The sequence below is a fragment of the Bombus vancouverensis genome, unplaced genomic scaffold, assembly GCF_051014615.1.
Source record: "Bombus vancouverensis nearcticus unplaced genomic scaffold, iyBomVanc1_principal scaffold0066, whole genome shotgun sequence".
NCBI lineage: Eukaryota > Metazoa > Arthropoda > Insecta > Hymenoptera > Apidae > Bombus > Bombus vancouverensis.
Window position 1 is genome coordinate 70,401 of NW_027468957.1, and position 18,616 is coordinate 89,016.

An 18,616-nucleotide genomic window follows, 5' to 3' on the forward strand; every position below is an offset into this window, starting at 1 on the left:
TCTGCAAGATTTCTAGTACCTTGTATGGTCCAGTATATTGATCGGAGAATTTTCCTTTACTGGGTTCTTTTAGTAGATATATCGAATCTCCTGTTTTAAAATCTTGAGGGTTAATTCGTCGATCGTTAGTCTTAGTTTGGATTTTATCAAATTTTCTCTTGCCATTCGTTGTACAGTGTTAATTTTATTGAACAGATCTTCGAGATATTCTGCGCATGTTGGTTCCGTGTTCTCTTCGATTGTTACTTCACCAATAGGTTCTCTGGCTAGATGTCCGAAACTAATTTGTGCGGGGAGAATTTCGTTCCTTTCCTTCATTTTAGTTTTTAGTTTGCGCCAAGACACAGGTTTACTGACATTGATCCAATTATCCAATTGCTTGCTAATAGCATTTAAGATACAAATTTTTGAGAGTGCCGCAGCCATATTAACCCAAAAATATTTTGTATATAGTATAGTGTGATACCATCCATATTTTCCTGGGGGAATCATAAGATCAGCACTACTTACTATGTTACCTACGTCAAATATTAGATGTAGTAACCAATAAAGTATTTTTAATCCAATTATAATCCAATGGCTAGCATATTTATTCAAGTTTTTATATATATCTTCGACTGGTGATTCCCTGTTTTCTCCCTTTTGATTTCTTTGAGCTCGTTGAACTTGCGTTTCTTCAGCTTGAAAATGTTTAGAATCCTTTTCCTTAGTTACCCTTTTTTCTTCTTCATTTATTTTATTCGCAGCACCTTTATTTTTCTCTACCTTTTCAGGATGAATAGTTTTACTGGAAGTGCTTATTATAATTAAATTATTATTTATTTGTATGGAACGTTTAGGAATATTTTTGGTAGATTTGGAATTATTCTTTGAATTTTTATTACAAACCTTTTTGCTTATAGATTCTGTTTTGGATTTAGGGATAGCTATATTTTTATTTTCTATAGTGTGATCTTCCTTGCAATTTAATGATTTGGCTTTGAGTTCGATAAAGTTTCCTTCTGATGGTTTTATAGAAGTTTTTGAGTGAGATGCACTCGCTATCTCTTTTCCTATTATGGTTGAAACATTCACGAAATTCGTGGAGTCTTGCTTTTGTATCTTTGCCAAGTCGAACGTGGAGAGGCGATTTGCACTTCCCAGCGGGTCCAATATCTCTGTGATGTTAGGCAGTGGATAAGCATTGCCTGTCGTCTCGTCGTTCAATCTCCTAGTTTCTGCTTTGTCTGAAAGTTCTTTGGCACTAACATTATTTATCTTGTTTGGTAACTCAGAAAATTTCTCACTCATGATCCTGTCTATGGCACCGTGCGTCCTTTTATTATTTAACGTGACATTATCCCTTATCACAGCAACGGAATGGTGTTTGCATTGAAAAGTTGATTGGTTGAAATGATCAGCATCTCTCTTTTGATTTAGATCTCTATCGAGGTATTTATTTATGCGTTTTTCTTCCCAAGTTATTGCTCTTGTTTCTTTCCTGACATTTTCTTCTATTCCCGGGTTGTTTAGATGTTTCTGCGACGGCGGTACAAATCTCCAGTCCTGGCGGTTGTTTACAGTATAGATACTATTGTATGGTGGATGAGCGTTGTTTTGGTTATAATTATCCGAAGGTGTCGGACGTTGGTATCGAATTCTATTGTTCACTTGTTTTAATTCTCGTGTTGCTTTCACGGCTTAGCGGTACGCATCGTCCAAGGATTGGTATCCTGCTATCTTTACTCGTAAATACACCTCGTTTGGGAGCCCCTTAACGAAAGCTTCCCTCGTGTCTCGATCTATCCTATCTTGAAATACGGTGCCGTACTCGTACCTTTCCCCGTTCATTATCGCCAGCCTGAGATCTTTGACGCGTTCTATGTAGTCCAAAATATCTTCTCCCGGTCGTTGAAATATTGTAGCTAATTCCCCTTTATATTCGTTAACCGTTTTTCCCGGACCGAACATATCTTTTAATTTATTCCCGAAATCGTTTAAACTTATTATTTCTGTGTCTTCTATGGCGAGAAACGCGTGTCCGCGAAGCTTATTCGTTAATAATTTTACTAACTGAGATTCTTGATGCTTAGAAACCATGTTTCGTGCGCGCTCGCATGCTTTTAAAAATCGAAATACCGAGGGTCGATGTCCGTCGAACACTGGTACTGTCTCTATGGCATCTTTTAACTTAATTGATTGGGGATTAACTTCTATCGGTATTGTCGCTTGGGAAATTATCGGCGATGATACGGGTGTCTTGATTTCCTTTTTTATTTTCAGTGAACGGATAAAATGCTCGAGAAGCTCTATGAGTATTATTGGTTCGAGGGAATGGCGAAGTATGTTCGCAAATTTGTCGAGAACTGCCATGCTTGTAGAGTTTCGAAGGCTAGTTCAGGTAAAATACAGGCTGAACTGCATCCTATACCTAAGACCGGCATACCGTGGCATACGGTGCACATGGACATAACGGGCAAGCTGAGTGGCAAGAATGACTCGAAAGAGTATGTCGTCGTCTTGATCGATGCCTTTACGAAATTCGTGCACTTACATCACACACGCAAATTGGATTCGCTTAGCGTTATCAAGGCACTTAAGTCCGCCGTGTTTTTGTTCGGTAGTCCCTGTCGGATAATAGCAGATCAGGGTAGATGTTTCACGGGCCGGGAATTTCAAGAATTCTGTGCAAGCAAACAAATCAAAGTTCATTTGATCGCGACCGGTGCAAGTAGGGCCAATGGGCAAGTAGAACGTGTTATGAGCACGTTAAAAAATATGTTCACAATGGTAGAAACGACCGGGCGTTCATGGCAAGACGCGATCGGGGAGATGCAATTGGCTTTGAATTGCACCATCAACCGCGTAACCAAATCGAGTCCTTTAGAGTTATTGATTGGTAGAGCAGCAAGACCGTATGACTTATTACTACCTGATAACATCGAGGAAAAAGAAATAGATATCTCCAGTGTAAGACAACAGGCAATAAAAGAGATGGAAACTAGTGCTAGGTATGACAAAGAGAGATTCGATAAAACCAAAGCTAAAGTAGTTAGGTTTAATCCCGGTGATTTGGTACTACGCCAAAATGAAGAAAGGAACCAGACAAAATTGGATCCAAAATTCAGGGGTCCGTTTGTGATATCGGAGGTCCTGGAAGGAGACCGATATACCTTGAAAACACTGGATGGGAAAAGGTCATACAAGTACAGTCATGACAGGTTAAGGAAAATGCCGGATAGTTGCATTCCTGCGGAGTTGGATGTCTGTTGTGATGACGAGAACAGTGACCATGGCGATGTGAGTACCCCGATCCCAGAGGATCGTAGAATTATATGAGCCCAGGTGCGGCCATGGGACGGAGTTCAGTGCGGTCAGGCACTGGAAGTGACGATGTCACGAAGCTGGGAGCCGGTTTAGTACCGACAGCGACAATGTCTCGAGGTTGGAGCTGGTCTAGTACCGACAGCGACAATGTCACGGATTTGGAGCTGGTCTAGTACCGACAGCGACGATGTCACGAAGCTGGAGCTGGTCTAGTACCGACAGTGACAATGTCACGAGGCTGGAGGCGGTCTAGTGTTGACAGCGATCGTGTTACGAAGCTGGTTATGTAACGAACTTTGAGAGTATGTGCGATTCGAAGGATGAGACCCATTTGGGTGTGAAATCGAGAATGGTCCGTCATGTCATTACGACCCGACTGAAAGCACGCAGAATGCAACTGGCACTTTGAATGCTAATCACAATGACACTAATCTTGTTTCCTTTTTTTTTGTTGACGAAGGTACACCCGAGGACGTGTGATAGTCAGGATGGCCGTGTCGGAGATGAAAGGAAAGCCGAAGCCCTTCCTTGGAAATTTTGGGAACATCCTCTAGTACCTTAGCCTAGATTTTATTATAGTTGTAATTGCTTAAGATTTGTAATAAGCGAGATTGGGTTCGAGGTGACAATCGGTCGCTGAACGTAGCCACGGTCACGGGATGGATGTTTTATCTAACGGAGGTCTGGAGTGGTTGTATGTGTTTTCCGAGAAATGTGGTTGTGGCGGCATGCGGCCTCGAGAGCGGGCCGAACCACGTGTGATGTTGCCTCAGAGGTGCCGATGCAATGGGACATACATTGTATTTAGTAATCAAAACTCCAGGCGGAAACTGCCTAGCAACGGCGTTTGGAACTTTCTCGATGCTTCCAACGAGTGTGCCTAGCAACGGCGTTTGGAACCTTCTCGATGCTTCCAAACGGGTATAGAAAACAAAATGCAATCGTACAGGGAGAAAAATCTCCACGAGGCTGGCATTCTTGCGATTGCCTTGGAGAGTGATACATCGAGCATTTTCGACGATCGCATTTGCGTCTAAGTTAGTTTCGCTTAGTAAGGAGTTATCCCGGTGACCGTGGATTCGTTTGAACTCAAACATTGCTAATAGTATTATTTAATTTAATTATTCGTAGATCGTATTATTCATTAGGCTTAGTGTTCGTTAGACTTATTATTAGTTGTACTTATTATTTGTTAAGCTTAGTGATAGACCTGTATATACGTGTAAATAAAATCTCGGCTTTGTGAAACGATGGCTAGTCCACATGAAGAGTCGTCGCGCGCCCAAAATTCGAATCCTGAGCCGACATATATATATATATATATATATATATATATATATATATATATATATTTTGAATGTGATAGTGTTAGGTTATCTATTTTACGTTTGTTATTTTTTTCAATTTTATATTTCCCCCCTTTTAATTAATTATATATATATATTTTTTTTTACATTTGTAGTTGCGCATAGAATTTATTAAAGAAAAGTGTTAACAATGTGTTTTCATGATTTGTTTCTCGCGCCTGACTTTCATTAATCCCTAATATTCCTGTCGCCATGACGCGTGTAAATCCAACATGGCTGCTCATAAATGTCATCAGTAAAGTTTTTAGTGACGGGTCTTTAGTTTTGTTTGATATCGAAGTAATTTTTCGTCTGTCGCTCGTTTTTCCTTATTCTACCGCAATTAGAACATTTATTTATTAATATTGTTTTAAAGTGACAATAGTATAATATGTATATATATATATATATATATATATATGTTTATGTTGTGTGTCACTTCAATATGGCTAATGTTTTGTAATTCTTCGATTGCGTTATTTGTTGTTTTGAGTAGTTTATTTTATAGAGTATTCGATAATATAAAACATATGCACTCACACATACATATATATATATATATACGTATTTATATGTATATTTCTCTCGTTCATGTAGTGTTCGTACGAAATGAAATGTTAATTATTTATTTTATATTAATTTCTTTTAATAAGATAGAACACGCACACGCACACGTATATATGTATATATTTCTGGCAAAGTGATTTTCATTTAGATTCTTTTGTGATATAGTGTTGTGTATTTGAGGTTATGTGTCAATCATTTGATTTCATATATACATATATATTTTGTATTGTGACAACATAGTATTGAAGGTTTTATTTCTAGATTATTGTGCGTTTTATGTGTGTTTACATATTTGTGCTTGATGACAGAATTTCTGTAAGCAATTCCTCAAGTCGTTGCGGTGTTAATTATTTTGAGCGTTTGGCCTGTCGACAGGTTGTCGCTTGGTCCCAAGTGTTGCGTTGTGTGTTCTATTTCTTTTGTAGATTATTAATAGTGGTTTTAGTTTAGAAAATAGATTATTTATATGTTTATATAGAGACATGCATGTTTCATAATGTAGTTCTTATTTTATAATGCTTTACCGGCACGTAGGCTAGTTTTAAGTATGTATTTCAGATTGTAGAATGCACATAGATTAGTAGTAGTTTAGAATATAGATTTTTATATGTTTATATAGAGACATGCATGTTTCGTAGCGTAGTTCTTATTTTATAACTCTTTACCGGAACGTAGGCTAGTTTTAAGTATGTTTCTGTTTAATAGAATGCGCACACATATATATATGTTTCTGACAATGTAACTTTTATTTCTTTAATAATGCAATATTGTATGTTTTATGTATTCGTTAGACTATTAGTTTTTAACTTCGTATATACTTATATTTCATAAATTGATAATATTGTATTTGTTGCATAGTATTATAAGCACTAACACTAATATTTACTAGTTTATTACATATCTAGCATATATGTTTATACTTATATGTAACTCTCCAAGTTGATTGATTAAAATATATTTATATATACATGTATTTCTGGCGCTTCAATTATTTCCCTTTTTGTAGTTATTCTTATTTCCTGGTTTATTTGTTTGGTTCGTAACTCGTTCAATCCGTTAGCTTGTTTTATTTATTTTATTTTATACTGGTTGGATTTATTAGTCGCCCTCGCTTTGTTAATCCTTCCTTTAGTTTCGTAGCGCCGTGTGTTCGTTTGTGCATTCAAATCTTTATTCGCGCGTTTTGTGTAGAATAGTTTTCTTGTTCTTGTTACGGCGCGTGCGGAGCGCGGGACGTGATACCCCCGCCCTTGGAGTTCAAATTTCCAAAGGAAATTTGACTGATGGTGTCTCTGAGTTCGCTCAAGGCGGACGTAGATGGCGTTGGTTGTTAAGTGACTACCGGTGTTATCGATATCCCTTGAGGTTGTGCTGTTTGATCATCGATATTTCGTTTTCTTTTGAGGTATAGTAGCAGGTGGGTAACTGAGCCGCATATTGCTCCTAATAGGGCGATTCCACATCCGTAAGTTTCACGTAACTGGTATCCGTGTATGGCTATATCTATTATCGTCTTGATTAGTTTAAATATTACAAGTATTCCAAATATTGCTGCACTGACAGTTCCAAATTCCATAAAACCAATCCATAAGCTTGATACGGTATTTTTTGCTATTGTCGTTAATGTGTTTTCGTCCATCATTCCCAGGATGTTTACTGTTCCAGGGACGATTGTTTTTCCTGTTGCTCCTCTGGCCAATGTGTTCAAAACTGCAGATTTTTCTGCCGGGAACATGACGTGGTCCCGTAGTGCATCGAGGTCTTTTTGGGTATATATTCCGCTCGTGGCCAACGACGATGGTGCTGAATATTGCCACGTTTGGCGTACGCCCGGGCGGAGTTCCTGTGGTGCAATTGTTTCCATGGGTTTTGGTACGAATTTGTGCCAGAGTCCGTCGATATTGTATAGCGTAGGTAGTACCGCGCTACATTCTCCGTGGTTTCCGTGTTGCGTTAGGATGTGTGTTTTTGGCGTTAAAAATGCGGTGCGATTCCCTTGCCAAACGGGTAGCTCCGAGTAGCATTTTGTTGTATGTCGTACTTTTACTTGTACCGGAATGCATTTGACTATGTGGACTGCTTCTCCTGCGATCAGGGCCATGTGTCCTGGGGTTTTGGATATGGTATATGCGAATTCATCGGGCAGTAAGATTGCTAAGCTTAAAGCATTTTCTATTAGTTTCTTCTGTGTGGTACATCTTTGTGTCAGTATATCATGGTACAATGTTGTCATTTGTCGTTTAATATGTTTCTCTACGTAAATGAATTTTGAGTTGACGTATGCGAATATGTCCAAGTTTTCGACTGCTGTCTTGCTTTTGGAGATAAACGTATTTCCTCTTGTTGTTTCAACTATTTGGGGTGTTCGGTGGATAGTAGGGTATATCCACACAGTGGCTGTTCTCCGGTTTTAGTCAGTGCAAATGTTACTTCTTGCGTTGTTAGTGCGTAAACTGGTTGTGCTGATTCTCTATTGGTTTTTATTTCCTGGATCTTTGTAGCAATTCCTTCATATAGCACATCGTACTGATCAAATTTGCATGGTGAGGGTGGTTGTGGTTGCCAATAAGTGTATCCGTCTTCAGCGTCTAGACAGTTTCCTTCGCTAAAGGTACATACTGTTCCTGATTTCAGTAGAATTTTGTTCGCCTCGATCCGTACTGGCACAACTGCTGATTTTAAACTTATCCTTACTGTTGCTTGTACGACGACCTTTTCCCAGCTCCCGTATGGGTCTACATACTGTGTTCCCTGGCAGCTGCCGTCGTCTGTTAGCTTGCCGGCTAGGACAAGCGACCTTGTTTCTGTTGCATTATCTTTTAGGCCAACTATAAGGTTTTGTGGTCCGAGTGAAAACGTGCCGTCTTGGTGCATCCTTGCACATTGTTGGTCGGTTGTTTCATGGAGGTATTCGGCGAATCCGTTATGCACTGCCGACGTGTGAGAGTGCATGCCACAGTAATATACAATTCGAGTTATTTGCACCTTGCATTGCCTTACGTTGGTGAATTCAAATTCTGAGAGTTGAAGTAGTTGTATATAAATATCTTGGGTTTCAGTCATTGTAGGCTGTATGCTGCAGTCCCCGATGGAGTTTAGAGAGATAGTGGTAACGTTGAGGTGGTTGCCATTGCAGTCATATCCTACCAGGCCGTATGCTATTTTGATGAGGGTAAGTACGATGACCAGGCGATTCATCTTCCTATTAACAATTTATTAAATTGTTTCTTACTCTCGAGTTTATTAGAAATAAGAATAATCTTTTATTATTATTAATATATATAAAAAAAAATTTATATTTATATGTTTTTTTTTTTGTTAAAACTTATTATCGGTGAAAATAAATACCATGAATGCTACCTGGGTTATAATTATATACGTATATGCATACGTATTGCTAAGTAATATAGATGAGATTTGTTTTATCGTTATAAATATATAAGTATATATTATCTATAGGAATAGATATTACAATTATAGCTTGTCTTTGAATATATATATATGTGCGTGTAATGGTAAATATGACGACTTATTTTACGAGTCACTCGGATTATCAATGGAAGTGAGTGTCATAGATATCGCCTACTTTACAACATGCGTGCATATATATATTGGTAAACATAAGTGAAAATTATATGCATAATTATAAATGTCGTTTGTTTACAGGTGGATAGCATCAGTATTTGGTCTTGTGCGTAGCATACAAGTACTTTATAGTTCTACGGCGCGGATTGCTATTCCTTGAACTAAAAAGTTTCTTTCAAGGTGAGTTAGATTAGTGTAAACGATCATGCATTGGAGGCATGATATAGCGGGTTGTAGGTCCGCTAGGTTTATATCACACATACGACAGTATGATATTCGTGTTCTTGCGGATACTCCGCATATGAAATGAGTGGGTGGGTCGTCACATAGGTCCTGGTGGTCTGGATCTAAGTTATCGAAACAGTCTTGACAAAGATGACCGTTATCTAAATGGTAGACAGAACGTATCAACCGAACACAGAGGCAAGACTGAACATCCTCCGTCGCTTCCAGATCGAATGCGGGTACGGGCCCGTCTGAGTCCTCTATGTTAGGGTCGATGAACTCGCCACCTGTTCTGGACATACATACGAAAACAGTTAATATATATATTTTATAATTTTTTATAAGTTTTGTTCGGACCTATCCCTTTGTACAAATACTGTATCCCTGTATGTGGTATAATATATAATATGTTATGGTTATGTTAGTTGTTGTTTATTATATATATTTTCCTTATCTCTCTCTTTTTTTTCTTTTTTTTTTATTATTTTTTTTTTGTGTTCAGTACCTAGCATTGCTATTATAATGCTGTATTACATTGTATTAGCTATTATTTGTGTTGGGGTGCGTGCGACGAATTTTCAACATGGTCGCTTGCGTGTATCGTTTGTTTAATGTCAACAGTAGCGTGTTGTTGAAATAGTTAATTTGTTAATCATTATAGTTTATTTTGTAGTGTTTCTGTAATATTGTTTGTGTTTCATGATATTGTGTGTGTCAATACCGTGTGCTACCTTAATGCGATAGCATAGATTGTGTTGTTTTCGAATTTCGATAGTCATTGTTTTGATTATACGTGACTCGCATTTATATAAATCTTGTTTAATTTAGTTAATGTTTTTTTTCTTTTTTTTTTGTGTATTGTGTTACCAGATATTTTGTGTAACGTAACTTTATTCCTTTGCACCGAGTTCAGTCATGTTGTTAATATTTAGTTAGTCTATCTTGATTAATTTCTAACCTATTCCTGTGTTTATTAACCTTTCTTATTTTCCCTATTAATTTATTATTGCATGTACTTGCTATTTGCTATTATTTTGTGTATGATATGAGTTAGTTCCCTTATTAGTGATTAAAACCTACTTGTTAGATTAACATTGTCTGTAATTCTTCAGATTCTACTCTTCCGATGCTGCATCACTTACCTAGATCATTCCCACAACATCACCTGATTCTTCGATATGCCTTGGATACTTACTACGGTTGTCTTCAATCGTCTTATATCTGTGGCCATAAAGGTACTGTTTAGTTTATTTAGTTTAATATGTGTATAATGCATTGTGTGTGCGACCGCTATTGTGTATTACAAAATCCACTTCTACATGTTAGATATAATAATATAACAATACTACGTAGATTAATACATAATAAGATATCCTTTTACTTTCAATTAATCTATCTTACTTATTTTCTAACCACTTTCTACACTTATCAGCTATTTTATTTCTTCTTGTTAATCTGCGACATTCATGCATGTACACTTCCTTGTATGGTGATTAATTGTTCACGAGGTAAGTTGCACTTCCACTGTTTTAGTTATTCGTTGAACTAACACGTTTTACATTCAAACAGTAATCGGAGCATTTGTAATAAACTTCTTTTTCTTTTCAGGTTTCCGCCATCTGTGGTGTTCGACAAACAGTGCCATGCTTCCATAGTATTGTTATAACATTTAGTACTGTTGTATTTTGCATTAAGGCAGTTGAAGTTAATTTGTTCATTTATTTTTCAGCTGGCTGTTGTACATGGTGTTTCGCAAACCGAGATCCATAACCTATTTTGCACGTAAACCTTCTCGTATGATGATTACTTGTTCACAAGGTAACTTTCACTTTCACTCTTTTAATTTTTATTGAATCAACACGTTGTATATTCAAACAATAATTGGAGTACACCTGATAATTTTCCTTTTTTTTCTTTTAGGTTTTCGCTATCTGTATTATTCGACAAACAGTGTCACACTTCCTTTTGATTTATCCACAATATAGTTATAACACTTAGTAACCTTGTATTTTGTACTGAGACAATTGAGACTAATTTATTCACTTATTTTAGGTAGCTGTCATACATTATGTTCCGCGAACAACGATCCATAACCTATACTTACACATACACTTTCTTGTTTGTTGATCACTTGTTCGCAAGGTAACTTTCACTTTCACTCTTTTAATTATTTATTGAATCAACACGTTTTATATTCAAACAATAATTAGAGTACATATAATAATTTTTCCTTTTCTCTTTTAGGTGTTCGATATCTGTATTATTCGACGAACAGCACTACAACATACACTACTGCACTACGTTGCCCACTGAAATCACTTTATTCATTGCTTATTTCGGTTATGCGCTAGTTTTAGCTTGTTTAAGTGCACTGTTCGCGGAATCCCTTTTACTTCAATCTTGACGTTCTGGTTCTGCAAGATTTCTAGTACCTTGTATGGTCCAGTATATTGATCGGAGAATTTTCCTTTACTGGGTTCTTTTAGTAGATATATCGAATCTCCTGTTTTAAAATCTTGAGGGTTAATTCGTCGATCGTTAGTCTTAGTTTGGATTTTATCAAATTTTCTCTTGCCATTCGTTGTACAGTGTTAATTTTATTGAACAGATCTTCGAGATATTCTGCGCATGTTGGTTCCGTGTTCTCTTCGATTGTTACTTCACCAATAGGTTCTCTGGCTAGATGTCCGAAACTAATTTGTGCGGGGAGAATTTCGTTCCTTTCCTTCATTTTAGTTTTTAGTTTGCGCCAAGACACAGGTTTACTGACATTGATCCAATTATCCAATTGCTTGCTAATAGCATTTAAGATACAAATTTTTGAGAGTGCCGCAGCCATATTAACCCAAAAATATTTTGTATATAGTATAGTGTGATACCATCCATATTTTCCTGGGGGAATCATAAGATCAGCACTACTTACTATGTTACCTACGTCAAATATTAGATGTAGTAACCAATAAAGTATTTTTAATCCAATTATAATCCAATGGCTAGCATATTTATTCAAGTTTTTATATATATCTTCGACTGGTGATTCCCTGTTTTCTCCCTTTTGATTTCTTTGAGCTCGTTGAACTTGCGTTTCTTCAGCTTGAAAATGTTTAGAATCCTTTTCCTTAGTTACCCTTTTTTCTTCTTCATTTATTTTATTCGCAGCACCTTTATTTTTCTCTACCTTTTCAGGATGAATAGTTTTACTGGAAGTGCTTATTATAATTAAATTATTATTTATTTGTATGGAACGTTTAGGAATATTTTTGGTAGATTTGGAATTATTCTTTGAATTTTTATTACAAACCTTTTTGCTTATAGATTCTGTTTTGGATTTAGGGATAGCTATATTTTTATTTTCTATAGTGTGATCTTCCTTGCAATTTAATGATTTGGCTTTGAGTTCGATAAAGTTTCCTTCTGATGGTTTTATAGAAGTTTTTGAGTGAGATGCACTCGCTATCTCTTTTCCTATTATGGTTGAAACATTCACGAAATTCGTGGAGTCTTGCTTTTGTATCTTTGCCAAGTCGAACGTGGAGAGGCGATTTGCACTTCCCAGCGGGTCCAATATCTCTGTGATGTTAGGCAGTGGATAAGCATTGCCTGTCGTCTCGTCGTTCAATCTCCTAGTTTCTGCTTTGTCTGAAAGTTCTTTGGCACTAACATTATTTATCTTGTTTGGTAACTCAGAAAATTTCTCACTCATGATCCTGTCTATGGCACCGTGCGTCCTTTTATTATTTAACGTGACATTATCCCTTATCACAGCAACGGAATGGTGTTTGCATTGAAAAGTTGATTGGTTGAAATGATCAGCATCTCTCTTTTGATTTAGATCTCTATCGAGGTATTTATTTATGCGTTTTTCTTCCCAAGTTATTGCTCTTGTTTCTTTCCTGACATTTTCTTCTATTCCCGGGTTGTTTAGATGTTTCTGCGACGGCGGTACAAATCTCCAGTCCTGGCGGTTGTTTACAGTATAGATACTATTGTATGGTGGATGAGCGTTGTTTTGGTTATAATTATCCGAAGGTGTCGGACGTTGGTATCGAATTCTATTGTTCACTTGTTTTAATTCTCGTGTTGCTTTCACGGCTTAGCGGTACGCATCGTCCAAGGATTGGTATCCTGCTATCTTTACTCGTAAATACACCTCGTTTGGGAGCCCCTTAACGAAAGCTTCCCTCGTGTCTCGATCTATCCTATCTTGAAATACGGTGCCGTACTCGTACCTTTCCCCGTTCATTATCGCCAGCCTGAGATCTTTGACGCGTTCTATGTAGTCCAAAATATCTTCTCCCGGTCGTTGAAATATTGTAGCTAATTCCCCTTTATATTCGTTAACCGTTTTTCCCGGACCGAACATATCTTTTAATTTATTCCCGAAATCGTTTAAACTTATTATTTCTGTGTCTTCTATGGCGAGAAACGCGTGTCCGCGAAGCTTATTCGTTAATAATTTTACTAACTGAGATTCTTGATGCTTAGAAACCATGTTTCGTGCGCGCTCGCATGCTTTTAAAAATCGAAATACCGAGGGTCGATGTCCGTCGAACACTGGTACTGTCTCTATGGCATCTTTTAACTTAATTGATTGGGGATTAACTTCTATCGGTATTGTCGCTTGGGAAATTATCGGCGATGATACGGGTGTCTTGATTTCCTTTTTTATTTTCAGTGAACGGATAAAATGCTCGAGAAGCTCTATGAGTATTATTGGTTCGAGGGAATGGCGAAGTATGTTCGCAAATTTGTCGAGAACTGCCATGCTTGTAGAGTTTCGAAGGCTAGTTCAGGTAAAATACAGGCTGAACTGCATCCTATACCTAAGACCGGCATACCGTGGCATACGGTGCACATGGACATAACGGGCAAGCTGAGTGGCAAGAATGACTCGAAAGAGTATGTCGTCGTCTTGATCGATGCCTTTACGAAATTCGTGCACTTACATCACACACGCAAATTGGATTCGCTTAGCGTTATCAAGGCACTTAAGTCCGCCGTGTTTTTGTTCGGTAGTCCCTGTCGGATAATAGCAGATCAGGGTAGATGTTTCACGGGCCGGGAATTTCAAGAATTCTGTGCAAGCAAACAAATCAAAGTTCATTTGATCGCGACCGGTGCAAGTAGGGCCAATGGGCAAGTAGAACGTGTTATGAGCACGTTAAAAAATATGTTCACAATGGTAGAAACGACCGGGCGTTCATGGCAAGACGCGATCGGGGAGATGCAATTGGCTTTGAATTGCACCATCAACCGCGTAACCAAATCGAGTCCTTTAGAGTTATTGATTGGTAGAGCAGCAAGACCGTATGACTTATTACTACCTGATAACATCGAGGAAAAAGAAATAGATATCTCCAGTGTAAGACAACAGGCAATAAAAGAGATGGAAACTAGTGCTAGGTATGACAAAGAGAGATTCGATAAAACCAAAGCTAAAGTAGTTAGGTTTAATCCCGGTGATTTGGTACTACGCCGAAATGAAGAAAGGAACCAGACAAAATTGGATCCAAAATTCAGGGGTCCGTTTGTGATATCGGAGGTCCTGGAAGGAGACCGATATACCTTGAAAACACTGGATGGGAAAAGGTCATACAAGTACAGTCATGACAGGTTAAGGAAAATGCCGGATAGTTGCATTCCTGCGGAGTTGGATGTCTGTTGTGATGACGAGAACAGTGACCATGGCGATGTGAGTACCCCGATCCCAGAGGATCGTAGAATTATATGAGTCCAGGTGCGGCCATGGGACGGAGTTCAGTGCGGTCAGGCACTGGAAGTGACGATGTCACGAAGCTGGGAGCCGGTTTAGTACCGACAGCGACAATGTCTCGAGGTTGGAGCTGGTCTAGTACCGACAGCGACAATGTCACGGATTTGGAGCTGGTCTAGTACCGACAGCGACGATGTCACGAAGCTGGAGCTGGTCTAGTACCGACAGTGACAATGTCACGAGGCTGGAGGCGGTCTAGTGTTGACAGCGATCGTGTTACGAAGCTGGTTATGTAACGAACTTTGAGAGTATGTGCGATTCGAAGGATGAGACCCATTTGGGTGTGAAATCGAGAATGGTCCGTCATGTCATTACGACCCGACTGAAAGCACGCAGAATGCAACTGGCACTTTGAATGCTAATCACAATGACACTAATCTTGTTTCCTTTTGTTTTGTTGACGAAGGTACACCCGAGGACGTGTGATAGTCAGGATGGCCGTGTCGGAGATGAAAGGAAAGCCGAAGCCCTTCCTTGGAAATTTTGGGAACATCCTCTAGTACCTTAGCCTAGATTTTATTATAGTTGTAATTGCTTAAGATTTGTAATAAGCGAGATTGGGTTCGAGGTGACAATCGGTCGCTGAACGTAGCCACGGTCACGGGATGGATGTTTTATCTAACGGAGGTCTGGAGTGGTTGTATGTGTTTTCCGAGAAATGTGGTTGTGGTGGCATGCGGCCTCGAGAGCGGGCCGAACCACGTGTGATGTTGCCTCAGAGGTGCCGATGCAATGGGACATACATTGTATTTAGTAATCAAAACTCCAGGCGGAAACTGCCTAGCAACGGCGTTTGGAACTTTCTCGATGCTTCCAACGAGTGTGCCTAGCAACGGCGTTTGGAACCTTCTCGATGCTTCCAAACGGGTATAGAAAACAAAATGCAATCGTACAGGGAGAAAAATCTCCACGAGGCTGGCATTCTTGCGATTGCCTTGGAGAGTGATACATCGAGCATTTTCGACGATCGCATTTGCGTCTAAGTTAGTTTCGCTTAGTAAGGAGTTATCCCGGTGACCGTGGATTCGTTTGAACTCAAACATTGCTAATAGTATTATTTAATTTAATTATTCGTAGATCGTATTATTCATTAGGCTTAGTGTTCGTTAGACTTATTATTAGTTGTACTTATTATTTGTTAAGCTTAGTGATAGACCTGTATATACGTGTAAATAAAATCTCGGCTTTGTGAAACGATGGCTAGTCCACATGAAGAGTCGTCGCGCGCCCAAAATTCGAATCCTGATCCGACATATATATATATATATATATTTTGAATGTGATAGTGTTAGGTTATCTATTTTACGTTTGTTATTTTTTTCAATTTTATATTTCCCCCCTTTTAATTAATTATATATATATTTTTTTTTTACATTTGTAGTTGCGCATAGAATTTATTAAAGAAAAGTGTTAACAATGTGTTTTCATGATTTGTTTCTCGCGCCTGACTTCCATTAATCCCTAATATTCCTGTCGCCATGACGCGTGTAAATCCAACATGGCTGCTCATAAATGTCATCAGTAAAGTTTTTAGTGACGGGTCTTTAGTTTTGTTTGATATCGAAGTAATTTTTCGTCTGTCGCTCGTTTTTCCTTATTCTACCGCAATTAGAACATTTATTTATTAATATTGTTTTAAAGTGACAATAGTATAATATGTATATATATATATATATATATATATATATGTTTATGTTGTGTGTCACTTCAATATGGCTAATGTTTTGTAATTCTTCGATTGCGTTATTTGTTGTTTTGAGTAGTTTATTTTATAGAGTATTCGATAATATAAAACATATGCACTCACACATACATATATATATATATATACGTATTTATATGTATATTTCTCTCGTTCATGTAGTGTTCGTACGAAATGAAATGTTAATTATTTATTTTATATTAATTTCTTTTAATAAGATAGAACACGCACACGCACACGTATATATGTATATATTTCTGGCAAAGTGATTTTCATTTAGATTCTTTTGTGATATAGTGTTGTGTATTTGAGGTTATGTGTCAATCATTTGATTTCATATATACATATATATTTTGTATTGTGACAACATAGTATTGAAGGTTTTATTTCTAGATTATTGTGCGTTTTATGTGTGTTTACATATTTGTGCTTGATGACAGAATTTCTGTAAGCAATTCCTCAAGTCGTTGCGGTGTTAATTATTTTGAGCGTTTGGCCTGTCGACAGGTTGTCGCTTGGTCCCAAGTGTTGCGTTGTGTGTTCTATTTCTTTTGTAGATTATTAATAGTGGTTTTAGTTTAGAAAATAGATTATTTATATGTTTATATAGAGACATGCATGTTTCATAATGTAGTTCTTATTTTATAATGCTTTACCGGCACGTAGGCTAGTTTTAAGTATGTATTTCAGATTGTAGAATGCACATAGATTAGTAGTAGTTTAGAATATAGATTTTTATATGTTTATATAGAGACATGCATGTTTCGTAGCGTAGTTCTTATTTTATAACTCTTTACCGGAACGTAGGCTAGTTTTAAGTATGTTTCTGTTTAATAGAATGCGCACACATATATATATGTTTCTGACAATGTAACTTTTATTTCTTTAATAATGCAATATTGTATGTTTTATGTATTCGTTAGACTATTAGTTTTTAACTTCGTATATACTTATATTTCATAAATTGATAATATTGTATTTGTTGCATAGTATTATAAGCACTAACACTAATATTTACTAGTTTATTACATATCTAGCATATATGTTTATACTTATATGTAACTCTCCAAGTTGATTGATTAAAATATATTTATATATACATGTATTTCTGGCGCTTCAATTATTTCCCTTTTTGTAGTTATTCTTATTTCCTGGTTTATTTGTTTGGTTCGTAACTCGTTCAATCCGTTAGCTTGTTTTATTTATTTTATTTTATACTGGTTGGATTTATTAGTCGCCCTCGCTTTGTTAATCCTTCCTTTAGTTTCGTAGCGCCGTGTGTTCGTTTGTGCATTCAAATCTTTATTCGCGCGTTTTGTGTAGAATAGTTTTCTTGTTCTTGTTACGGCGCGTGCGGAGCGCGGGACGTGATACCCCCGCCCTTGGAGTTCAAATTTCCAAAGGAAATTTGACTGATGGTGTCTCTGAGTTCGCTCAAGGCGGACGTAGATGGCGTTGGTTGTTAAGTGACTACCGGTGTTATCGATATCCCTTGAGGTTGTGCTGTTTGATCATCGATATTTCGTTTTCTTTTGAGGTATAGTAGCAGGTGGGTAACTGAGCCGCATATTGCTCCTAATAGGGCGATTCCACATCCGTAAGTTTCACGTAACTGGTATCCGTGTATGGCTATATCTATTATCGTCTTGATTAGTTTAAATATTACAAGTATTCCAAATATTGCTGCACTGACAGTTCCAAATTCCATAAAACCAATCCATAAGCTTGATACGGTATTTTTTGCTATTGTCGTTAATGTGTTTTCGTCCATCATTCCCAGGATGTTTACTGTTCCAGGGACGATTGTTTTTCCTGTTGCTCCTCTGGCCAATGTGTTCAAAACTGCAGATTTTTCTGCCGGGAACATGACGTGGTCCCGTAGTGCATCGAGGTCTTTTTGGGTATATATTCCGCTCGTGGCCAACGACGATGGTGCTGAATATTGCCACGTTTGGCGTACGCCCGGGCGGAGTTCCTGTGGTGCAATTGTTTCCATGGGTTTTGGTACGAATTTGTGCCAGAGTCCGTCGATATTGTATAGCGTAGGTAGTACCGCGCTACATTCTCCGTGGTTTCCGTGTTGCGTTAGGATGTGTGTTTTTGGCGTTAAAA

At 37.7% G+C, this 18,616-nt stretch overlaps 1 protein-coding gene across 1 annotated transcript; it reads left to right on the top strand.

Moving 5' to 3' along the window:
• The first annotated feature begins 9,593 nt into the window (after positions 1–9,593).
• Positions 9,594–17,609, top strand: LOC143304936 (uncharacterized). Its single transcript, XM_076627481.1, has 4 exons — positions 9,594–10,264; positions 10,638–10,683; positions 10,759–10,847; positions 10,950–17,609. Exons 1-4 carry the CDS (start codon positions 10,156–10,158, stop codon positions 11,012–11,014), a joined length of 309 nt encoding a protein of 102 aa, XP_076483596.1. The 5' UTR covers positions 9,594–10,155; the 3' UTR covers positions 11,015–17,609.
• The last annotated feature ends 1,007 nt before the right edge of the window (positions 17,610–18,616 follow it).

Coding starts and splice junctions, on each gene's coding strand:
- LOC143304936 (XM_076627481.1), top strand. CDS start 10,156: ATGCTGCATCACTTACCTAGATCATTCCCACAACATCACCTGATTCTT. Junction 10,684..10,758: donor AACAGTGCCATGCTTCCATA/GTATTGTTATAA, acceptor TTTATTTTTCAG/CTGGCTGTTGTACATGGTGT. Junction 10,848..10,949: donor GATGATTACTTGTTCACAAG/GTAACTTTCACT, acceptor TTTTTCTTTTAG/GTTTTCGCTATCTGTATTAT.